The sequence below is a fragment of the Caloenas nicobarica genome, chromosome 3 (assembly GCF_036013445.1).
Source record: "Caloenas nicobarica isolate bCalNic1 chromosome 3, bCalNic1.hap1, whole genome shotgun sequence".
NCBI lineage: Eukaryota > Metazoa > Chordata > Aves > Columbiformes > Columbidae > Caloenas > Caloenas nicobarica.
This window is the reverse complement of record NC_088247.1, coordinates 90,169,007-90,194,851: the sequence shown is the minus strand read 5'-3', so window position 1 is coordinate 90,194,851 and position 25,845 is coordinate 90,169,007. Positions and strand designations below refer to the sequence as shown.

General features: G+C 41.4%; 1 protein-coding gene across 3 annotated transcripts in view; it reads right to left on the bottom strand.

The window, feature by feature from the left end:
• Nucleotides 1-25,845, bottom strand: part of DAAM2 (dishevelled associated activator of morphogenesis 2) — a 211,666-nt gene that overhangs the window by 39,155 nt on the left and 146,666 nt on the right. For all 3 annotated transcript variants that reach the window (XM_065630842.1, XM_065630840.1, XM_065630843.1), the window contains 9 exons: nucleotides 21,705-21,815; nucleotides 20,553-20,656; nucleotides 17,850-17,916; nucleotides 16,802-16,919; nucleotides 15,180-15,318; nucleotides 13,703-13,761; nucleotides 13,115-13,299; nucleotides 11,871-12,188; nucleotides 3,942-4,049 (listed from right to left, as the gene is read on the bottom strand). In XM_065630842.1, coding sequence (XP_065486914.1) covers nucleotides 3,942-4,049; nucleotides 11,871-12,188; nucleotides 13,115-13,299; nucleotides 13,703-13,761; nucleotides 15,180-15,318; nucleotides 16,802-16,919; nucleotides 17,850-17,916; nucleotides 20,553-20,656; nucleotides 21,705-21,815 — 1,209 coding nt within the window. The remainder of the gene's footprint in view (nucleotides 1-3,941; nucleotides 4,050-11,870; nucleotides 12,189-13,114; nucleotides 13,300-13,702; nucleotides 13,762-15,179; nucleotides 15,319-16,801; nucleotides 16,920-17,849; nucleotides 17,917-20,552; nucleotides 20,657-21,704; nucleotides 21,816-25,845) is intronic.

Below are 25,845 nucleotides of genomic sequence, written 5' to 3'. Positions count from 1 at the left end.
GAAAATTCAAAAATCAACTAATATTTCAGTGCTGTGATGACTAGCATGTGGAATGTGTTCATCATATTGCTGCCCTGTTTCAAATACAGTTTGTTTTTGGTTAGCTGCAAAACTTGTGGTCTGGTACCACAGCAGTACGCTAGGTTCTAGTAATTATCAACATTTTAGGGAACTACTTCTACCATATTGACTTGTTTCATGGTGCGCTCTGCCATGATAAAAGCCAGTAAATGGCCCAGAGCTGAGTATTAGACTCATTCAGTGGCAGAGGTCCCAACCACACTTTCCAAATACAGCTCCTTGAGCACCCATGGTGAGGACCACTTTCTTCTGAAGGCACCGGAGACACTTGTGATGACATCTAAATAAGCCTCTTCTAAAAGTATTGCTCTTTCAAAAGTGTTGCCAAGAATTTTGCTTAAGATGATGAAAAAGTTGAGACGTAGCCAGTTTGAAGACATGTGGGCAGTCTGATATCTCTGCTTTGTCTCAACACCATTTCAGTCTTTCCCTGAACTTTCTGAGGGTTTCAGCTGTCTGAAATGAAGTAAGTTTTCCTGCAGTCTAATCCTGCTCCTCAGCTGGCACAAATCCTTCAGCCCAACCAAAGTGCCTTCTGGTTCTACAGAAAGGAAGATTTTCTTTGTCAGAAAGCCTGTGGCTAGTGAATACGCATGTAGACTTCAGTACTGTTCAAAGCAGATGGGCCACAGATGGGAACAGTGGGAGTGAAGGCTCCCTGAGAGACCCTTTTGTTTTTCACTAGGAAGACTAGTACTTTGGGTAAGGAAGAGTTCACGTTCACATTGTACTTTGCTCCTGGTCTTTTTCTCACAGAAAAGGGGACTACAGACACCAGCAGAAACCACAGTGAGGTTATAGTTCAGTGAAAGAACAGGAACTACTTCCTATCACAGAGCTAATACAACTAAAGGAATTTTTTTTACTACCTTCCCCACCCAGAAAGCAGAGGTGCAAGGGCATATGAAAGAGTAGCATGAGTCATGACCCCATAAGGGCATGGTGCAGGACTTCACCTTCCCACACACTGCGAGAGGATCAGGAGGCAGACAGTGATACTCACCTGCTTACAGGAGGAGGGGTTAGTTAGCAGGTCCTATCAGGCAGCAGCCCCAGATAACAAAGAAGGAAACATGCCAAAAATTAGTCACAGAGAAAGATATCAAGTTTAAAAGGGCAGTTGAATTTAGACACACACTGTTTTCTAAGAGAATAAAATGCTTAGCAAGTAATACTGGCCCACATGGTTCAAAGGTATTTCAGCATTTCTTTGCATATTTTAAATCAGCAGATGTTGGGGAACTAAGAGTTCTAGGTCTTTTCTGAAAAGAGTAAATTCAGTCTGCAAAGCATAAATCTCTTAGGTTTTGAAACATTAACTGGGATAATGCTTAAATACCTTTACAAATCTAGTCTGAAGCCTTATTGAAAGAGCAGCCAAGGTTAAAACTTGAGGGTCAGTTCTCCTCTCCTGAAGCACAAGCACAATTTGCCATCATTAGTAACAACTGGTTTCAATGGCACATTATACCCCTCAGCAACCTATAGCCAAGTATTTTGGGAACACTCTGTAACCACCAAAGAAGTCTGACAGCACTATTTCTCAACATATTCCATACTCCAGGAAAACACCAGATATACTGAACCAAAAGGTCACTATTGCATAGTAAGATTGGAGCAAGGTCAAAAGACAAGTGTAAGAATTCTTGGTCCAACATTCTGTACACTGGACAATTCTGCTTTCCCTCATGGCTACCAAAAACAATACACTGGGCTTGAGAGAGGAGAAGAGACCCTTTGTCATTAAAAAAATAAAGAAGAAAGAAAAGCTGTTCAATGTAAATGAAACTGGAAAAATATGAAGATCATGCTAATAACAGCAAAGAAAGAAATGTCTTTATCCCTACTCATTCAACATTTCAGATGCAAAAGAGCAGGGCTTTGCATTGACATTTTTCTTTACAGACATTTGGATAAAGTTTAAAAGTCACAAACCCAGGGTAAACACATACTTGGCCAGAGTGAAGTATTTACACAAATAAAAGAGGAGAAAAGGCTAAGTGTGAATCGACTGGAAAAGTTCTTGTAAGATTTTGATTCAAGAGCAATTTTGGTTGCCTGGTCTTTAAGAAACTAAAAAAAAAAGGGGGGCGAGGGGAAGAAAATTGATGAGGACTTGTTGATTGGAATCCAACTCACACTGGAGTGAGTATGGATTTTTATCATCAAGAAAGAATCAAGTAAAGTAATAAAAATGGAATATTTAAGAGGGGAAAAAACCCCCCAAAACCCAAAACCCTCAACAAAAGCTGGAAGGGCAGCTATACGCTAAATATACAAAATTGAAAGTAACTTACATAAGTGGTACTCCATTGTCTCGAACCACTGTCATGAAGTGTGTTTAATGAGGATGGAAGAGACCTGTTCTGAGACCCATGGAGGTCACTCTGAGATGATGGCTCCATTTCAGTGGGCAGGGGTAAGGCTCAGGTTAGTTTATGGTTGAATAAACCAGGCTGCTTGTCAGTGATTGGTAACAGAGCCATAAATATTAAAATTCTACCTGAAAGTAGGCAGACCAGGACAGCTTTGGCTTTGGATTTGGGGGCCCAAAGGAAGAAAAGGCTTTGCAAGGTCATTTCTAGTGAGGAAGCTGCAATGTTTGTTCCTGAAATAGTGGAATGGCACCTTGATGCTGCAATGGCTACTCATGTACACAGGTGACAGTCTGGCTACTTGCAAGACAACTTGGAACTCACCACCATAGCTAAGCTGTTGGCACAGAATCTAAATCCAGTCTCGTAACAGCACTGAAGTTTCATGTGCCTTTCTTCCCCTCTGTGAACTAAGTTCTTGTTTCAGGGAATGAGAGGAAAGAGAGATGAACTGACTGAAACAGTAACAGCTATTTGCAGGAGCAGAATGAGAAATGAAATCTCATCGTGCGAGGGGTATCGTTACATTCTTCACAGTTCAAGTTGGGATGCTTATCTAGGTGGCTGTGAGCTAGTAAATCAGAAGAGTTATTCGTTATTTTTATCAGATTAGATAGCAAAATGAAAAAGAGAAAGGAACAGATGGAAAGTCCAAAGACAAGAGGTTTGTTTGTTAATTTTAAGGTACTGAATAAGTTAATTATAATGACAATGAAGTAAACATCGCTGTAAGGCTTAATCATAAAGGCTGCTTATGCATGTCTGTGTCTTTTCCTAAAACTTCAGAGCAATAATACAATTCTACAGAGTACAAAAGATTGAATTTCTCCAAACATGTTCCAAAAGCAAAGGAAAGCTGGAGGAGTGCAGGGCATGCAAGTAAAATCCCTCTTCTGCTAAATCTCATTCAGCAGAGATGGACAACTTGAAGGTGACTTGCTTTCCAAGAAAAAGAGGAGGGGGAAAAAAGACATTCTACTAAATGGCTGCTTTTAAAGTATGCTGTTTGTGTTATAATCTGTAATTCAGACAGTTTCTGTCACCTAGCCAGTTGGGTTGGTTGGCTGCTTAAGTAAAAACAGACAAAGTGAAACACAGATAATTCAGTCACCTTGCTCAGTGCTCAGGCAACTACAGACTTTTTCTCTGAAAGAATGGGAGAAATAGAAAGATGGATATCAAGCATGAATGTAAAGCTCAGGAGTTTTTGGATGCCAATGGCTGCTGAGATCAAATAGAGCATTACCTGTTGGGAGCTGTTGTCTCTGAGAGCTGCCCATTAGTAAGGAGTATGTTGACAACAGAAGGTTATACTCTACCCCATATGTCCTCCCCACTTCTTTTGGTCTTGTGATTTTTTGAGCAGTGTAGAGCAGCAAATGATGCAGCCTGACTCCAGGTGGACAAGGGTCCAGATCACTGTCATGCATTCTTTACTTCTCCAGAAATTCAAGGAAGACAAGGTATGGAAGAGTTCACCCCTACCTGGTGTCTCTGATATGCGGAGAACATCTTTTCAAAATCTTCTAGATCCAGCACCTTGAAAGCCTTCAAATCATCAATCTCATTCCAGATTGTGCCAGGAATCCTCTCCTGAAAGAAAAGGTCATCTTTTAACGAGATAGCAAAAGCTTTAAGCTAAGAACATCCAATCTCATTTGAACAGATCATTCCCTACTGCTCACTGGCCATGATTCTGTGTACTACTCCTGTCATTTTAGAGGGCATGCTTTGTTTCAAGAGTCGAAGGAGAAAAAACAAACAAAAAACAAACAAAACCCCCCCATGTTGTGTGCTTTTTGGATTTTTTTAAACATATTGAGTATTTTGTATTTTTCATTACAGCAAGTCTCTGATGAAAGGGCACATTCCAAGACTAGCAGACCACATCTCAAGCAATATCCATGACCCCACAGTATGTTTCCTTTCAAGGGTGGCCATCTGTCTAACTCAAATGATTATGGTCATGCTGAAAGAAGTGTTACCATAATGAGGACAAAGCTTAGGAAGGGCACTGATGCATGACAATCCCCAGTCACATCTTCCCTTCTGCAAATTTTGCCAGGTTCTGTTGTAAACCCCAAAGACTGTGTGGTTTTCATTCTGCCTGCCTGTGAAAGTAGTTTAAGATTTTATTTTATTTGACTTTTAAGGCTCTGAGTCTTTGAAGTCTAATTGTTTCCTATTACATGATCTCCCCTGTCTACATGAGTTCTTTGTTGACTCAGATAGACACAAACTATACCCAGATCTCTGAAAGAGCATCATCCACACAACTGGAAATGTTCACAATCCATGTGATGCATTATCCCAAATGCCAGAGAATCCTAGCTGTCTGGCAGATGGTTAGCATGGAAGAACATGGCATAGACTCCTCCTCCAACTTTGCTGTCCACCAGTCTTCAACCAAATAAGCTCTTGTAGCACATGAATTAGCTAATCAGCAGTTATCCAAAACTAGGAGAAAGCCTTGGGCTCTCCTGCTGACATTCTCAGGACAGATGTCCTTGCTGACAAAGAGGTCACAAAGAGTGATCTACCTTCACCTTTCTACTGACCGTTAAGGTGCATGCTGTGTGGTACAAGCTTTTGGCAATTACCCATTCAGAAAAGGAAAACCTGCTCTTCACACCTAACAACACTACCTTTCAGTTCATTTAGTTAATGAATTGTGCATTTATTTTACTTTATTAACTGGAAAACTAAGGAAGGCATTGATTAAAAGAAAAAGGAAATGGACAGAAGGTCCTGTAAAGAGACCTAAGCAAACCCCGGGAGATGAAAAGCCAGCAGAACACTGATGCAGAGAAAGCCAGGAACAGCAAGTAATAGCAATGAGACCTTCACAGAGGCTCCAGCTCTGAAGTACCCAACTTGTACCTACACAGCAAAGCGCGTTAACACTTCATTATCGGAACTAATTAGGAACAGGCTCTACTTCCCATTCACAGTCATCAAAGGAATGAGGGAAATGTGCTAAGCCACAAGGCTCAAGGAGCAAGGAATAACACCTGATGTGAGGATGAAATGAGGGGGAAATAAAAGTGTGAAGTGTTCTGGAGGAAATTCTTGGCAAGGCAGACACTGTGGAGGAAAACCAACACCCTTTCTCCAGAGGCACCATGTGAGTGCCTGAGGGCAAGGAGGGGGTTCTGCAGTGCTATTTACAGTGAGACTATATACTACATGGGAGCAGCACCCATTCCTGAACAGGTTCACCAATACCATTATATCATTCCCTGCAATCAGCATGGCTCTTCTTTCTAGAGTAGGAAAAACATCATGACCCTGTGATTGTAACATGACAAATGAGTTTGGGAGGCTCATCTCAGCCAAAGGAATAGGAGACAAAGTTAATTTTCATTTTATCCTAACCCTGGACTCTACAGCCAATCCTAGCTAGAAGTAACCAGGCAGAGCATTCATTCTCATTCAATTTCCAGGCTGGCTTTATAAACCTTGAATTATAAATCCTGAGGGATGCATTTGAAAAGCAGAGCAGTTCTCCAAGTTCCTCACTGTTTCAGATTGTCCCATCAAACGCTGAAATGCAAGAATATTTCTTGACAGGAGCCAGTGGAACATGACTTCAGGAGCAGTCCTTTGAGTCATCACCGGGATGAAGCCCTGAGAACACCAGAAAGCTATAAGCTGTGTTTGGCAGAAGGCTGTGACTCAGGAGACAGATACTCATGAGTCTTGCCCATCTACCTGTCCATCTGCAAACCTCCCAATGGGTCTGAAGTTTCCCCATAAATAGCAAGAAAAGTGAAAACGTGCTACAGAACGGGCTAGTCTGAATGAATTTCAGAGGTGCCAGAACAGGCAGTTCTGAGACTCATAAAGGGATCACAGAGAGTAATTCTCATCCATACTTTCCCAGAAAAACAACTCAAGGAAGTGAAAATGATTCTCATTTCAAATCAGATTCATTTTAAGACCCAGGTTGAGTTTAGTCCTGTACAGGATGGTTTGTATGCTACTTGTAGCCGAAAGACAAATGTCAAAGCAGCACCCATTGCTATGGTGTGCACAAACAGAACTTTGACCCAGGAAACAGTTTTAGTGCTTAAAATCCAAATGGGCTAATCCAGTCAAAGAAAAAAACAAGGCAGGCAGAGGTATAAACAAGCTTTGTTATGCAAAACACTTGCCATGGGGCTGTCCTTTCTATTTCTACCCTAAGTTCTGCCTTTGAAAACTTTCATGTTGCTGCCAGATAATTTCCTAAACTGAGCTCTGCTACTCAGTTATGGATTAACTGGCTGATAGTTCCTTGTCATCAGCCAGAGAGACTGAGTGTTTTAAGAGAAACAGACTTGCATAATGTGGTTGCTATGATAAATGATTCCCTCAGCACCATAAAAAATATTTATGGTCCCTAAATAGTAATTTAAAAATAAAGTAAATTCTTTATTTCTTTTTTCCTTCTCTCTCCTACCAAAAAAAAAAAAAAAGAGGTCACTTTATCTGTAACATGCTTTTCTTCCCATATTTCCGTATTTAGTTTTATTTATTTATTCATTTTACAAGTCTTTCAAGATCTGTGGTTCCTTTGCTTTGCAAAGTCTTAGGCCCCTTTGAGAAGCAAATCCTATGAACTACATTTCCCAGAGGCCTCTGGCAAAATGGCAGGATATAGTGCATAAGGAAACATCTGATTACCAGAACAAATATTGGCAATGCATTTGCTCCATCAAGCTGAGTTTTTGGTATGTTACATTTCACAATTTGTTCACTGTGGCTGCTGCAGTTATGTCACTCCACCTTTGCAATGAAGCCAGATTTGCTGAGAGACTTACCAAGATCAGAGAATGTTTCATTGAGCTACAAATCCTATCAAGCTGTCCTCTGCTACATCTAACAGATTATTTCATTTACCCTGAAAGACAAAGAGTGATACTCTGCAAGCCACCGAAGTCCATCATGCCTTGACAACCTGACAGCATCAGTGAAAACTTTCAAGATTTTGGGAGAGCCTTTCATTTGTCCTGCACATCCAGAGAAACCACAGAAACGATGAGTGTCCTGTAAATACTGCAGCAGGCAATCCTGCTTATTAGTAGGTTAATACCTGTAAAATACTAACTATCAAGAAAGTGAAGCAACTTAAAATTTCCATTCATAATTCTATTATTAATCTGAGTAAGGGATATGAACAGAATGCATTTTTCAAATTTCTCTCTTGATATCGGATTATTTCCTCAGTGTAAGAAAAATCCACTTTGATCAAACTGTATTTCTGGCATGTTTGTTAACTGGGACAGCTATTTTACCTCACTGTAGGGCTAGGCACCACCAAGGCTATTATGAGTATCTTCACACTGAGATTTTGCAGGAATCTTTCCATTAATTTTGAATCTCTGGCAGCAGTCCTGGGGCATTGTTTGACATGATCCTCAGGCTGCATTTGGGAAGAAAGTTCCAGAAAGCAGAACGATCAGTAACATTACAGAGACTTTAAAAAAAAATAGTGTCAGAATGGATATTTTCTGTTTATGTGATTTTTTTTGGGGGGGGGCGGGGAGGGGGGGGTTGGTGGTGTGTGTTGTTGTTGTTGTTGTTTTTAAATTCTATGTGGTATGTAGAACAAATACCTTTCTTCTGGGACAATTTCGCCCAGGTCTATTTAGGGCTGGCTAAAGAAAGCCCTTTTCAGATCATTGACTAGAGTCGTTACCAGCCTGACTCTTAATGGGAAAAGCTTCTTCTCCAGCCATGAGATAACAAGCAGTGCAGCTGAACGGTTGGATTTACTCTAATAACTTCCAAAAAAAAAGTTTATATTTATTAAAGAGGTAATTATATTAATGCATTCTTCCAGTGTGCCTGAAACTAGTCCATCATTGAGATTAACCATAAATATCTGGTCCCTGTTTGACCTTGGGTGTTGTGTAAAATTCAAAGTGGGAGAGCAAACTCCACTTGCTGTCCAGAAACAAAGAAAGGAATCTTTCCAGGACATTACAGTGGTTACATTGCAATATCTTTTTCTTAAAAAACAGAGATCCTTGGCACAAGCACTACTGTAGTGCCGTATGAATGGAATTCACAGACTATGCTACACTGCTGCATGAATGGAGGGTTTCACCAGAACTCAGTCCATCCATGCATCTAAATGGCTTTGCCACTGATCATCAGCTCACATCAAAGCTAGTATAAAATCTTTAATTCTCAAAGGAAATTATAGTGGGTTATTGGAGTTTCCTTCTTAGAAGCATGAATACTTTCAAGTCAAACTTTTTTCATGGTGCCCATGGGAACTGTTTACAATCTGTTATTGTCAACTGCTAAGAGTTGCAATATATTTGATCATTCTTCTAACACCCAACACCTAAGTCCTTTCCTCCCAAAGACAACACCAGCATTGGGAAAAAGGTGTCATATGAATTGTCTTGGAGAACAGCCTTGATTCTGTTACTGAGAAAGTATATTGTGAACAAATCCCTCTCAGCCAGCCCTGTCCACATTCCTCTTGGGATCTGTCGACTTTCTCTCACTCCCTGAGGCATGCTGCATGGACAGAAAGGGGTTCCCTCTCATGTGGGCTGTCTCAGTCCTGGCATCATCTACACACTTAATATAGCTTAGGAGAGGGACTCTATACCAACTACTTTGAGAAGAACAGTCTAAAGATTATGCAGAGATACCTGAGAGCTGATTAACATCTTTGACCTGGCTGCAGCCCTAAGTTTGTGTACAGCTCTGTTTTCAACACTGTGTTACAGCACCTTGCTGTGTTGCATGGTACAAACATGCCTGTGCTATTTGCTAACCAGAATGGTCTTTTAAAAAACAAAAATGTATACATGGTGTCAAATTTATTTTTCCACAAAATATTTTTGTGAGGAAAACTTGTATTCACATGAACTGGATGTTAAACACTACCACGAAACACAATAATACTCTGCACACTTCCAGACCTCAGTTTCCCATGCTCAAAGACTCAAGATACGCTGCTCCCAGCCAGCGTGCTTGTTGTGAGTCTTCATTCATTCATGTATGGCTACTTGTACAGTTTAGGAGAAGACCACAGAATTGCTGAAATGGTAACAAAACACAAGATGAGGCCATCCAACCTCCCTGTGGCTTTGCATTCAGAGGCTTCATAGCCATGAGAACAGAGAGAAAGTGCCCAGTACTGAAGCAGGGAATCTAGGATAACTCATGAAGATGGCCAAAATGCATCGGCTCCTCCAGCAGTCAGTGGAATTAAATAATTCCATAACAAAGTGCAAACCAAATAACAAGGCAAGCTACCTGCGTCTGCAGCATAACTCTGCGGTTTTGCAGAGATCTTACTAGGTCAAAACACTAGCACTGGCAAACACCACAAAATGAAGCCCCCACCCTCTTATGCCCCTTTTTCCAACTATTCTGCCTTCCTCAAAATAGCATCTTTTACCCACCTCACCACCCAGGTCTTCAATTTTATTAGCACAGCTGCCTTCGCTCCTAACCAGAGGGCAGGATAAGCCTGCAGTTACTGTACACTAAACAGAAACACCTGTGACTCTCTCTTTTTCATATACATCCATATATATACATATATTAGCTATTATTTCTTTTCTTCAGAACATTAAGTCCCATGTTTTGCAAAGGAAAATAAATCCCTGTCCTTACATTCTCTTCCCACACCCCCCATGTCGCCTTGACAGACAAGCACAGACAGTGCAGCAAATATTTCTCTTCACTTTATTTTAAAGAAAAGGAGAGAGGGGGAGAGAGAATTCTTGTGGCATTCCAGAGGTCCCTGGACACTCATTCCAAATGCCAGAGTTGGGCCCTGGGTGAGTTTCTGTCTAAAAGAGAACCTGGGTTTCTAGGCAGCCATCCAAACTCAACACAGACACTTTTTTCTTTCTCAATCAGTTAAAAAAAATTAAAACCTAAAGAGAAGGGGAGGTAAAGAAAAAATTAAGTAGAGAATGAAGAGAGAGAAGTGGAGGAGAAGGATAGGCAACCAAGGTAGCAGAAATTAAGTACAACAGGAAGAATCCAAGTCCTTCATTTGTATTGCCAATTTGGAGTTTCATTGCCAAGAGATAGAGATGTAACCATGCGAGGAAAAGGGCAGCTTGCCTCCTGGCCATGAACAAATGGTGAGGGGAATCAGACCACCTTTCTCTCTTTGGTGACAGCTCCTGCCAGGGTAGAGAAGGCTGGTTCTGGAGCTGGTTCTCACCATGTTTTGCCCATGTTGGTTCTGGCCATCCTTTTCCCTGACACAAAATGACTGCTCTGGCACACCAGTCCTGGAGATGTCCAGCTCTGGCTTGCTTCTTCATTCCCACTACAGCTTTGCCTATCCAATAGCATGCCCAGATCTACCACAGCTCAATCTAACCAGCACCTTGGTCATCACAGGAGATATGCTGTACTGCTGAAGAACTGGGGAGATTCCCTCAGGACAATTATTGGCTCCTACTGACCTCGGCCCACAGAATCACAGAATGTTAGGGATTGGAAGGGACCTCAAAAGATCATCTAGTCCAATCCCCCCGCCGGAGCAGGAACACCTAGATGAGGTTACACAGGAAGACATCCAGGTGGGTTTTGAATGACTCCAGAGAAGAAGACTCCACAACCCTCCTGGGCAGCCTGTTCCAGTGTTCTGTCACCCTCACTGAGAAGAAGTTTTTTCTCAAATTTAAGTGGAACCTCTTGTGTTCCAGTTTGCACCCATTACCCCTTCTCTTACCATTTGTTGTCATCGAGAAGAACCTGGCTCCATCCTCTTGACACCCACCCTTTATGTATTTATAAACATTAATGAGGTCACCCCTCAGTCTCCTCTTCTCCAAGCTAAAGAGACCCAGCTCCCTCAGCCTTTCCTCATAAGGGAGATGCTCCACTCCCTTCATCATCTTTGTTGCCCTGCGCTGGACTCTCTCCAGCAGTTCCCTGTCCTTCTTGAACTGAGGGGCCCAGAACTGGACACAATATGCCAGATGTGGTCTCACCAGGGCAGAGTAGAGGGGAAGGAGAACCTCTCTGGACCTACTAACCACCCCCCTTCTAATACACCCCAGGATGCCATTGGCCTTCTTGGCCACAAGGGCACAGTGCTGGCTCATGGTCATCCTGCTGTCCACCAGGACCCCCAGGTCCCTTTCCCCTACACTGCTCTCTAATAGGTCATTCCCCAACCTATACTGGAACCTGGGGTTATTCCTGCCCAGATGTAAGACTCTACACTTTCCCTTGTTATATTTCATTAAATTTTTCCTTGCCCAAGTCTCTAGCCTGTCCAGATCTCGCTGGGTGGCAGCACAGCCTTCTGGCGTGTCAGCCACTCCTCCCAAAGGAGGAAAGCCACAATATCACTCGTTTCTGTCACCTTGCACTTCGTGGCATTATTCAACACTGAACTTAGAAAGTAAATTAATTGCCGAGAGTACCGCAATTTCTTACCTCACTCAGCTTAGCCCAGTTGAAGGATTTCAGTGGATGTGAAGGCTGTGGGATAGATTTCTTCTTCAGGCTGCTACCACTGCTGCTGAAGGTGGTTGTTGAAGGGGGTGGCATCCCCAGGCTGAAGAAAGGTGGTGCTCCTGGTGGGGGAGGAGGTCCTCCTGGAGGAGGTGGTGGAGCAGGAGGAGGTGGACAGCTGGAGAAAGGCAGAGGAGGTGGCAGTGGTGGCAGATTCTCAGACATGTGAGACGAGGACAAAGCTAATGGGCCACCTGGAGGCGGGGGAGGTAGGGGTGGGAAGGAAATGCTGCCCCCTTGCTGGAAAATAAAAAACACACAGAAAAAGAAAGCAAACAGTTTAAAAGGTGCAATAACTCCATGTTGCCAGCTGATGTGATTTTATTACGAGTCTCAAAATATTTGATGTTTTCTTTAAATCCTCCTGCACTCAAAGCCATGCAATAAAGGGAGGAATCTCAGCTTTCATTTAAGAGAAAGTTTCAAGCCCTTGAAGCTGTGGAGAAGAGCTTGAAAAAAAGGAACCATAAATGACTCAGAAAAACAGAAAGCTAGTAAAAGAAGCCAAAATGTATTATTTTCTCCTTATGTATGAAAAAAGAGAAAAGTTCAATCTTATGAACTTTTGAACTCCTGGGTTTTAAACCTTTGGGTTTGAAATACTGAATACCTGTCATTAGGCCCCACTAATGCAAAGTGGAAGAGGGAAGGAGGGAATCAATCTGGTTTCTGCAGCGTCTAACCTCTCAGAGCCAAGTCCTGGCGAGCTGAGGCTTAGGCACACTGCCAGGACAGAAGGAGCACCAAGCAGTAGGGAACAGCAGCAAATGTCAGTTCGGCAGAGCTGCAAGGTAGTACAGATGCTCTTAAAGGAAATCCTGTTTCTTCACTAAATTTACTTTTGTATCTGGGAGACTTCTCTCTATTCCACTGAAATAGCAATGAGGGCCACCCTATTCAGCAGTGAAAATTATGTCTGGAGGAAGACACGTGTGGCTCAGCAGCTCCTGCAAGGAAAGTGGCCAAGGAGAATGAATAGAACAGCCCATGTATTATCCATTCTATACTACCAGCTGAAGGGTTTTGGTCTCAACTAAAAGCAGAGCTCGCTAGACAGGCCCTCTCTGTACTGACCAGAGAAAGTGTTTCACTCATAATGTGCTTTTGTTCATCATTCACTAGTTAGCAGGCTTTAAACAAAGATGGGAAGAGTCCCAGTCTCATACCGAGAACTCATTAAGTTGAGCCACCAGGTCGTTCATCTGGTCCCGGGTCTGGCGCAGCTCCAAGGATTCCTTCTGCAGCTTGTCCTTCATTTTGTTCAGTGTCTTCATCATTTCATCTTTCTCCTGGGTCTTTGTCTCACATTCCCGCTCCTTCTTCTCTAGCCTGCTCATCAGCTCGGCATGATCTAGGGGGAACAGGTAAGTGGGGCTGATGAAATAAAGCTCATGAACAGTCCCCAAATAGATGCAGGTTACACTGAAATAAAACTGACAAATCTTTCAATTCAATTTGGGACATATAATGAGAGTGGGGAAAAAAAACCCAAAACACTAGTCTGACTGTCTTGACAGTGATCTTCAGTGATCAAGACAGAAATTCTCAAGTTTCAGTTAGACTGTAAAATCACTTCACGTGAGGACTGAAGGAAGCCTCATCTTATGAAACACAGAAACAGATCACCATGAGACAAAATGTACGGGAGGGAACAAGGCAAGGTTTGTCCATGAAAGTAAAAGTTGTGCCCAGCTCTGCTGCCCACTGCTTTGCGACTGAATCAGGATCAGTCTTGATTCCTCTTTCCCACTCACCTTTCCGAAATTTCTCTGCCTGGTCCCTCCATTGCTTGACTTCATTTTCATTCACCAGCCTGAAAGATGAAATCAAATTATTCAAAACTTGTTCTGAGCTACCCAGGCTGAAATGCAAGTGGCCATTACATGTAGTGATGAGCGAAAGGCAACCTGGTGAATTTATGTGTTTATACAGGATCATACCAGGAGTCAGTCTGGTTCCAGATCCTGATCCTTAGTGTAGCCAACAGCTAATTTAAATGTGATGGCTTATTGCTCAAAGTCCTGAAAGGGGATAAAGGAATGCTTGAGTTAAAAATCCTGGTATGTTCCTGTCTTCAGGTAATTCCCTCAGAGTGCCAAGTCTACTTATTTTGAAAGAGAAGTCATCACTAAAATAATCATAGGTGCTGTGGGTTACAAACTACCCCATCCTTAATAAGAGACCAGATAGCTGTCTTTTTTTTCTACTTTCTGTGGTTTCATTTTTTCTTTCTTACAAAGAAGGAGGATGCTTTTCTGTTGGGTAATATATCAGTAACAAGTCAATGCTCATATCTCATACTGGCACAGCTATTTCCTATTACTGACAGAAAATATGCAGGGCATGCTGGGGATTGATTAGATATACAGAATGTGGAGTAGCTGTGAAAGTAGAACGGGAAGACCGGGCACGAGGTCTACAATGAAGTCTGATATCCAGACAGACAGAAAGAGAACGTCAGCAGTGTATTTTTCCATGATGAGAAATCAGTTTTGATTTTGGCTTGTGCCTGTAACAGGAGGGGTTGTAAGATTTTTAGTACAGGAGAATTTGGTTTCATATGAGGCTTATGTTCTATAAAACGCTCTTTTCAGGCGATAATTCAGAAGGGTAATGGGCCAAGAATTACCTGCAGAGGCAGATGGATGGAATGAAGAGTCCAAAAGTTTGGCTAAAAAAGGACTGAGAACAGGGAAGTTGAGATAAGAGCCAGCTCATGTAGCTAGACTTCTCAAATGATGCATCCTATGGGAAAAAATAATGGTAGTGCCCTCAGCCAAGTCTGTGAGTGAAAGCATGCGACATTTTATGAAGAGGTAAAAGGTTTTGTGTTATAGGTGGGGGCTGCTTTCCACTATTTGAAACCTTTCTAAACTATGTGCTCATTAGTGAGGAATGAGATCTAAGTAGAGATGACCACTTTTTTTTTGGAATATCAATGAAAGCTTTCTTCAACATTCTAAATGAAAAAATGCACATGAGGAAGCCTAGTTGTAATATCACGGGTAATTTTTCTGCTCTTCTAACCAGAAATTAGAAGCCAATGGCAAGGACTTTGGTAGAAAATACTGTCCAGTTAAGATGTCATTAGAAGAAATCTGTTTAGAAGACTAACAAGATAAGGAGAAGCTGTAAGTTAAAATAAGAAAGTCCTCAGATATATTTTATTTCCTAAGCACCTGCATACTTATATAGCTGCATACAGAAATAAACAATAATAATGCTGCTTACATTTTAATGATATTTTTGACATTGAAGTTTTCCAATGGAGCTACATCCGGATCATCTCCTCGTTCATCCTGAAGAACTATTTGTTGGAGTATTCTGTCCAACAACTGCCACTGCTGGAAGTTTCCTCCATTCCTCTTATCTGTATGGAAAAAGACCAACCTATAAGAACTTCCATTTCCATGCCAAAGTGCACAGACCTGCCAACAGGCTGGCATTCCCTCCTTTCCACCCCTCAATCCTGTATATAGTACATTATAGAACACAAAGCTTAACCCTGAAGTGTTGCTAGCAGATTTTTTACAGACATCTGGCATATTGGAACAACATTTAACAGGCACAGGCAACTCTGCCTCTGATATGCACATTCAGGCTGTGCAAACTTTTTGGCAGATTAGCTCTAACTTGCACTTCAAATGCCTGTGGAAGTGATTTTTTTTTGATACCTAGGTAACATCATGACCAGGCACTGTAAAAACAATCAGATGTTCTATCTCCCTGTTCAGTTATCTGCAGGTCAGTGAAACTCAGCTGGTTTGAAAAATTCATACAAACATGAACAAAAAGTGTGGAGAGAAAGAAAAGAAATTGAACCAAAGGAACTGATCCCATGGATAACAAACAGAAGAGACAGAGCAACATAATGTTCATCTCACTCCCTGAGTTACATAAGCTAGACCTTTAGATTCTTTAAAACGGCTCTAGTAAAATCCTGTCCTCGCCTAGTAGGATTTAGCCCATCTGCCACCAAAACTCCAGGTCAATATCTAAAGCTCAAGTACTGTCTTAAAGAGCAATATCGAGGAGACCACTGGGACAAACAACCACTTGAATTTGTGCATGGCACTGCTTGAATTTAATGAGTGCCTGAAAACACACCACATTACTTTCTGAAAAAGCACACTACAGAACATCTCCCTCATGTTCTCTTCTTAGTTTGACTGCTCAAGTATGGCTGAAAGTAGTGAAGACCAGCACCTGATACCTAACAGGATCAAGACACACAGTTCTTTAGTGATCTTGCTATGCCTTTGCTCAGCTGCTACACCCTGGAAGCGTAACTGAATCATTTTGTTACAGTGAACAAGAAGATTCCTGTCACTTCTCTTGAAAACAAATGCCAAAGTTATTTTTCATCTTGATTTCAGGAGCTCTCCACTTATGCACTGCCATGAGATAGCAGCCTGAAGACTTACTGTGGAATTTCCCAGTGACAGAACAGATTTCAGTACTGTATTGTTTCACCAGAAAAATTCCTCAGTGCGTTTTGTTAATATTCAAAATGGTATCTATTTCTGGAAATTCCCTAATCTAGAGCACAGGGGCTCTTTCTTTTTTAAAACTTCTAATTTAAAATCATTAAAAGCTCTGTCAGTGACTAACTGGAATGCCTCAGCTACTTAATTTTATTTGGAAGTGCAGAGAAGTCAAGCTGCAGCTTTAAGTATTGCAACAAGAATCTGCTGGATGGAGTCAGTGTAAGACACCAAGTCCCTTAGCCACTACCAAGTTCTGAATGGAAGACAAATGCAGTGTGTGCCCTGGTATCTGTGACGCTGTATCTACACCAAGCCTTCACCCAGTTCTTCAATACCCTTTGCTCTAGAAAACTGGGATGTACTCACATGGCATCTGCAAGCAGTGCTGGAGGATGGATAACAAATAAGGATAGCCATCTGTGTGCTTCAATCTCTTCTTGATCAACTCAAACATCTGAGAGGCACTTTTTGTATCAATGTGGATCTGAAGTGAGAAAAGGTAGGGAAAGAACAAGTAAGAGAAAAAACATGCACAGTGAAAGCCTGACTAACTGTGAAAGATCTCGCCAACACAGAGATAGGCAAATTTCCAGCAACTGGTCCTTTGCAGAGTCCCTTTAATGTCCAGTTGCAGGTTCCAGTGAGGAGCAAGCACATGGGTCTTTGAGACCAGTATTGCCATCCCCAATCCAGTATGGAAAAGATCCCCAAAGTAAAGGGCTAGAAAAGGGGCAGGCATGTAAAGCCACCAAGAGCTGCTTTGGGGCAAGCCAAACATTTGGGTCCTAGAAAGTCAAGGCACAAAGGAAAAAAAAGTTGTGGCTAAGCAGGAAAGGGCTAATTGTTCTGTATCGGGGTGCGGCAAGAGCTGGTCATGAAGAATGGGGAAACTATAACTATTCTGGATCCTCCAGCCTCTTACTGTTGCTGTCCTTGTTTCATGCTTATCTTTAAAATCCACTCAAACCAAAATACTGATTCTCTCCACAGGCTCTAAGGTGACAGTCTTCAGGAGAGTTTCCTGTACTCTTGGGAAAGGTATCAGAGTAGAGCCCAAGCTTCACCCATAGTCCTGTAAAGGGGATGTCTGAAACTACAATGCATGTGGATCATCAGGACTGAGAACATGAGAGCAAGGTTGAGAACCTCCTCTACTCCTGAACCTTCAGCCAAACAAAAGAAAGAAGTCTTTATCAAAGATACTTGGCAGAAGCCCTGTCTGTGATCATTTTTTCCACTGTTCGCAATCACAAACACCCTAGGTGCTAAATGAGAGACAATGAAAACGAGAGCACCTGCTACTCTCAGCGCCAAAGTCAATCACTGTTTTCAGGGAACACAAAGGCAAGTTGCACTAGTATCCAAAGTGGATGTTCAGCTTTGGCAAGTTCAGGTACCCCAGAGACAAACTTACCAGGTCAAACCTCTTGGCAAGTTCCAGGTCATCTTCATTTCTGACCATCTCAAAGAAATCTAAGTGCCTAAGAGAAAACAGAAAAACAAAACAAACAAAACCTGCCCATGTTCATGGCATAATTCAGATTTAAACTAAACGTGTCATAGAATCACAGAATCATTTTGGTTGGAAGAGACCCTCAGAATCATCGAGTTCAACCATAACCTAACCTAACTCTAGCACTAAACCATGTCCCTAAGAACCTCATCTAAACACCTTTTAAACACCTCCAGGGAGGAGGGTCCACGGGCAGCCTGTTCCAATGCCTGACAACCCCTTCCGTGAAGAATTGTTTCCTAACAGCCAATCTAAACCTCCCCTGGTGCAACCTGAGGCCATTTCCTCTTGTCCTATTACTTGCTACTTAGGAGAAGAGGCCAACCCCCCCAAGCTACAACCTCTTCTCAGTTAGTTGTAGACAGCAATAAGGTCTCCCCTCAGCCTCCTTTTCTCCAGTCTAAACAGTCCCAGTTCCCTCAACCGCTTCTCATCAGACTTGTGCTCCAGGCTCGTCACCAGCTTCGTCGCCCTCCTCTTCACTCTCGCTAGTATTTCAATGTCCTTCTTATGATGAATGTCACTACAGAAGTAGCAACATCTTGCTTCCAGCTAGAACACTGGGAAACCAGCAAGCCTTTCTTATATGAAGTGCTGGGACAGGTATGGAAGGCAACTCATGTGGGTCAGTGACAGGTCAAAAGGAATGGCTGGCTGAGGTATGCATGATCTTTAATCCTTGTCACTGCGTTGAGGTAAGGCTGCTAAAAATAAACATAAAATAGGAAAGGGATATTCTATTTGTGATGAATAAAATGCCTGCAGTGATAATACATTTCTAAAAAGTCCATGCCATACTTGTTAACCAGATATTAGACCATTAACAAGTTGTTTCTTTTACACAGTGGAGCAGGGATGCATTCGGTGGATTAGTTACACAGCAGAGCTCACAGCTGTCTTTACATTTGCCTGTTGATGAGCACAGTGCATGTCTCTGTGGGGCTCTGGGGGACCTGGTGAGATGCACATTTGACCATGGCATTTGGACTCCCCTCGCACAGAGAAGAAAGCACAGCAGATGATGTGGAGAAAGGCTGTGGCACGTTCCCTTGTATAGGCCTGGCATGTAGTCTGCGTAATCCAGGCATCCGGGAATCTCTCAAACCTCTGTTATCATTCTCATAAATGTCACTTGTAAGATCCAAAGGCACCCCTAAGCCCCTCCTAAACTACTGGTTACTGACCAAAGGAATGGGGATTGCCTATAGGACAGGTTCTCTTCTCAGTTATAATGTTCTAGATCAAAAGCAACATTACTGGTTCCAGCTCTGCAGCAAACTGTAGACACATACAGCTGGACGCAATCTTTCCCTGTGACATTAATATGTAGGTGTATACCTCCACCTGCTTGAAGATGTGAGGCCACTCTTTACAACAGGTAGCTGGTGCTAACCTGGTGCTTATGCAGAATCTCAGGCACATTATACTTTCTCCCAGAGACAGCTCTGTTGCCCTATAGTAACTGCTGACAGTGAATGTTTGAGAAAACCGTGCCTCAAAAGCTGCCGGCATAGGCTTCATCCATAGTTTTTTCACCATGTGCTTTGGTAAACTTGACACTTCTATCTAGGAAATCCCAGATGTCAGATACCTACATAGAAGGGGCTTGGAGTGGCAGACAATAAGGGATTGCAGCATGTCAGCAGGTCGATGCCTCTCCACAAATCTTAATGTGGTCACAGGAGAAGGTAGACTCCCACAGCTCTTGCTCTTACAACTTTAAATGTTTCATTTTCTTAAGCAAATGGATTTTACCAGGCTCCTCATTGGTTCATCAGTCTTTTAGGTTTGTGAGCTGTCTCAGTCAAATTGTTCAGATTATTTACTCCAAGTTTATTTCAGCATGTGGCTTTGTGGAGGGTTTAATTTAAGGTCATTAGCAGCTTCAATTACTGTGGAAAAATATGGAATTACTGGAGGAGAATGTATTTATTATCCATATAACTTTTAACACAGTAATTGAAGGTGCCATTCAGTGTTACATTTTGTGCAGTAACAGGGCTGCTTGAAGATGCTCCTCATTCTTCTCTCTTGCCCCCTTGGCATCTCTACCCCTTTGCCCACCACAGGTGCCTCTTCTCTCATAGTTGTGTCAGAGCCAGTGTTTGGGAGGGTGTGGTATGAGCTAGATCACAAAAAAGACTGAGCTTTAAGAAAAACCTTGGAAACTCAGAACCTTTGATGCTTTGACCACACATACTCAGTCTCAGTGGAGTCAATGAACTATTGGCTTCCCTCCCTTCTACCAGGACAGCCTTTTGTTCCAGTTTTGCAACAATAGAGAAGAATTAGATTAGAACACTTTTGTTCTGTTTTGTTTGGTTTGGTTTTGGTTTGGGTTTTTTTTCCCTTTATTTTGATTGCCATCCCCAGCTTAGAAGAAAAGCAACTCCTTGCCACAGCCACTGCCAATTTAGCATGTATGATTCCTACTTAATCTACTGATTTTGATTTTAAGGACAAATCTCCTTTTTGTCTTTAAAGAGAGTCAGTTTTAGGAAGACACAGACTCAGCTTAGTGCTTAAATCTGAAACACAAATGGAGAAGAGCTTCTAAGAACACTTTCTGTTGATCAATAACTGTTCTCAGAAAACGTGTCTTACCTGTCCAGTGTGGCATTCTCATGTTCTCTTAGCTTGTCAATGACAGGTTGAATTCCCAGCATTAGAAACTCATATCGTAGGTGTAATCGGAACTCCAAATTGTCCTTAAAAAGTGGGAGAAAACCAAGTTACTAGGGTCCAAAAGCTTTTAATCACATTTTAAAAATTACTTAAAATTACCCCTAACCCCTTAAAACCTCTTCCTCCGTTTTAATATAATATATGCTGACACCAAATTCACAAGATGATTAACTCCAGTAAAGTAAAAAAAAAAAAAAAAAAAAAAAATTAATGCCTTCACCTCTGTTTCAATTAAAAATACAGTCCTCATTTGCCTACAATGCATTCTGCATGCCCAGTCAGAAAGACAGCACACTCCATATTGTTCCATAAAGAACAAGTTATTAGTGTTTGTCCCATTAGAGGTGCACCTCCTGCTTACAGATGAACAGTACTGCAGTCTTTCTCCCAGTTTATGTTTATTTGTCATAAAATCACCATATACTCTGGCAAACTTGACACCTATTCAGTGGGATGTTACAAGAGTGCCGCAGATAGAGACAAATACATTGCCAGACAGAGCTCTTAGAAGCTTGTTGTCTGTTGTGGTTTAACCAAAAAAAAGAAAAGCCAAAGTAACGAAAGTAACACTTTTCATGAAACAAAAGCAGTTTAAAGTATCCTCCAGACTCAAAAGAAAGTCCTGTTAATGAAAGAAAAACAACAAACTGTCTTTTCTGAAATGCCTCCATTCGACATTTTGAAATTAAAATGTTTTGAGTTTGGCTTTGAGTCAAACATTTCTGAAGGTAAACCAAAATGTTCTAAAAGGCTGAAATCAAGAGGTAGATGCTTTGCAGTTCTTTAAAACAAACAAACAAACAAACAAACAACACCACACACCACCAACCAAAAAATCCCCAAACCTCAAAGCAATCACTTCAGTGCAAGTAGTCCATGCTATATTAGAAGAGGCTGGGAATGAAATAATACAGAAGACATTATAAGACTGATACTAACAATTAAGCATTATTTTCCACAACCTATATCCACCCAAAACCACAAGATTTGTGACTTAATCTACCAACCATTTCCAAGGTAAATTAATTCAAGCATAACATTTTAGAAGGAATTTCCAGGGCAGTGACTCACCTCACCAGCGCCAGCATTCAGAACAGCATTGATAAAGGACATGATGGCTGTTTTGAGATTTACTTCATCTCGGTATCGCCCCATGCTTCGGTCTAGCTCATTCAACAATGTCTGAAACAGAAGAGCAGGATGGGTTAGAGAATATAAACTAATTTCTTGCACCCTTTTGAATACCGTTCATGGGATATGCACACAGTCTTATTTTGATTTGCTATATATTTGCTTAAAGAAATATTTTTTTTCAGACAAGGTTGTTAGCGATTTTGGGCATGCCACAATAAACAAATGAAGAATAGTGATAGGAATTTGACAGGGAGTTCATACACGCAGAAAAATAATATCAGCTTCATCATCCCTTCTACTCGCATCACTCAAGTAACTTTCATTATTTTGTATCTTGTCAGGACAGATTGCACTTATGTATACAGGGGACAGAATTCTGAAGAGAAGCTGTCTTTTGAGGAATTAAACCTATTATTATTCCTTCCTTATTCCTTCACTTACAACAATTTCACATGATGCAGATAATTACCTACCTCCTGGTAAGCTCCTTTTAGGGATTTGCATGTAACAGGAATATCCCCTGTGCATACAGCTCCAGAGCTCAAAGTTGAATTACACAGCTCCACTGGAAGTGCAGTTAGATTCCAGTTTCCTTGTGACAGAATTATAGACTGGTTTAGGCTGGAAGTGACCTTTAAAGACCACCTAGTCCACACCCTCTGCAATGGGCAGGAACATCTTTCATCTAGATCAGGTTGCTCAAAGCCCCATCCAGCCTGGCCTTTACACTTCCAGTGATGGGGCATCTATGACTTCTCTGGGCAAATTGTTCCAGTGTCTCAAGATCTTTATAGTATATAAAAAAAACCACCTCTTCATTTTATCCCATCTGAATCTACTCTGTTTAAGTTTAAAACCATTACCTGTTGTTCTGTCACTACAGGCCCTGGTAAAAAGTCTTTCTCCATCTTATAAGCTCCCTTTATATATTGAATGGCTGCTGTAAGGTCTCCCCAAGGACCATATGTCTCCCTGTTAAGCAAATAGCAGGGATATTTACCACTTGTGAGTATTTAGCACAGAAATACTTTTGTTCTAATCTCTACATATATATAGATATGTCACCATAATCTTGTGAATGTCAGGAGACAAAGAAGAAAAAGGACTAGATGAATAATGTTGGTAGCCTGCGCCTTATACGGTCTATTTGGGATTAATTCAACTTGAATATTTACCAACAAAGTTACATGTAGAAACTGATTAGCCATGAAAGCAACTCTACTTTTAGCTTTATGCTGACCGTGAAACTTCTCTTAAGGATCTTCTTTGATCAGCTCATAATTCCAAGGATGATTTTCCTTATAGGAAGAGTAACAAATTCCACCTGAGATCTGCTAGTTCAACTCTAGGTATCTCACTCCAGCATCAATAATAAATGCTCCACACTCATATATTTGTTTTGCTGATGCACTAGAAAAGACAAAATTCTTTTTACTCTTCCTAAGATGTTTTGGCCATAAAGGGAGAATGAAGACAAAAATAACTTTTTAGTGTTCAGCTCAGCAGATCCATCTAAATATTTTGAAGCTACAATGCTGAGTAGGGAAGTTCATTTTCCTTTAGTCAGTCTTCTGTCCCTGGCTACTGAAAGTGTTCATTCATCGCAAAATCTTTCCTGTGCGAGTCATCAGTTTCACAGGTCTATCTTGTTTCCTGTAGAAAACAGACATTACCACAGAAATATGCCTTGAGAAGCAGGGGCAATATCCTCCTGTGCATTCCCCAGGGGAAAAAAAACCCTTCTAGCTTCATTCAAAGCCTGGGCTTGTTTTTGTGTAAAAATCTTCTGATTTTGCACATACTGCTACTGTCAGGAGTTCTTATATCTGAGCATAGTATATTCACTACCAAGCAAGCTTGATTTCATAAACTCCTTTTTCTTGCATCTCCTAAATAGCCCATCTGGCACTTGCAAATGTCCCTACTCCTGGCATTTGAACTTCCACCACATCTGTGATTTCCCAGTAGCTATATTATGGTCAAATATCAACCCTATCTCAATTTTGTTAGAAATGGGAATGAGTCTTATATAAAAATGTAAGAAATGCCCTACTGAGTCACACTGATGGTCAGTCCAGTCCAGCATCCTTTCTCTGACAATGATAATAGAAGGCTATTTAAAAGGTCTTTAAATTCACCAACAAACCCAACTCTTCAACTTGACAAAAAAGAAGTGAAATGAGAGAATTTAGTTCTATTACCGTCAGATTAGACATGGAAATCCAAAGCATATGTGTCTTCTTGGAATAATTTAGGTAGCCATTACTACAGAAGCATCGAAGCCAAGGATGGTTTTGCTGGTTTTCTTCAGAGGCCTCATTCCTCCTATATATCCTCATAGAGTTTTAAGAACATGCTAGACTCTATGCAACAACATATTCAATACAGCATCCAGACAGGTTGAAGGATGTTAACAACAGTTTTCTATCCCTCATTTCAGAGGGCTGGACTAGGAGCAGAATGCAGTGGGCACTAAGCCAAAATCGGGGCAAGAAAAACAAAAACTCTGAGTTGCACTGAGCTAACTAAAGAGCAGCACATCTCCATGTGATTGTTCAGCTCCAGAAGGAAACACTATAAGTTCATGCAATTCCTAAAGATCAGGGTATACACCCACACATTGTGGTCAAACTCCAGTATCTCTAACCCTTTGCGAATGGCTGTGGTTCAAGTCTTCGCTTGAACATTTCCTGTGAAAAAGATTTCACCACACCTCTTGGCAGTCGGCTCTGTGGCCCAATTGATCTTCTGGTGGTAAAGGTTTTTCCTACTATTAAAGCAAAACTTTCTTTGCTTAATCCTATTATTCCTCATCACTGACATCTAGCAGTGTTTCATTCAATCTACAGCAAACCTCAAAAGGCTTTGGAAGAGCCCTGAAGGGAAGAAACAAATCAAGTGGGAATACAGGATTTCAATTTGTTCCCTTTTTTTTTACAATTTGCTCCTCTACTACAATTCCAAATTGATCAGATTTCTCCCTACAGATTATGGCCTGGACTGATGATGTTTAACACAAACCAGGCAAGGAGGCTCTGGAAGGAATGCTCCTAACCTTCACCTTTTCAACTGACAATATCAAGCTTCCTTTAGTCCTTCACCTCAAGATTCAAAATTTCTAGCAGCATTAAGAAGGAAAACAACATTGTTCTGACCAAAGCAACCCAGTTCATATTTTAATCAGCAGGTGAAATCAGCTCCTTTCAGAGAGTATCTAACACCTATGTTCTCTGAAGACTAAAAGGAAAATTCTCCCCACAGGGGTCCCCAGTTGGGTGGGTGTTTCTGACAGCAAACTAGGCCAGAAGGGCACTGGAACATCCTGACATACTTTTCTGGGCCAGTACAGCATTGTGACTTTGCAATATTAGTTTGACTCAAAATACAGCATGTTAAAACGTCATAACACAATGCATTCACATCAGAAAGGCAACAGCTTCAGGAAGAGTAAGATTGTGCCCCTTCCACAAAGGAAACCAGTCATAAATAGGATAATACAGACATGAAAGACACTGAAATCAGAGACTCTTCTTTCTTAGTTTTCATAGAATTTTAGAAACCTCCATCTTCATACGAAAAGTGCCTAAGAAATTCAAAATAAAGCTACATTTTCAGCGTCACATAGTGAGCCAGTTGCAAAATTACACTAGTACCAATTTCGAGTACATCAGATGGAAAGGAATCCCAGTAAAGACACCGAGGGCTCATCTTCCTTATTCCACATTTATGCTTTGAGGGTTTATTGTCTGGCTTTCCAATGTTTTCTTTCATCTCTCTTCTTTAAGGAGCAGAGTAGAATTTGCAGGCAAAGAAGCATATTTCAATCAAAAACTGGATGAAGAGAAGACAGAGCTTTTCTAGATTGCCTCAGAAAGGAGACAGAAGGCATGCCTTTATATTATTGTGGTATTTGGGTAAAGATAGAATACTACTCTGAAGAGGACAGTTTTCAAGCGATATCTTAAAAGAGGAGCTGCAGACAGCCTATTGGACATTGAAGGGAGAATTTTTGCAGGCAGAAGGGCAGCATAAAAGAAGGGTCAGACATCAAAGCAGGCAAAGGGATCAGCTCAGGCAA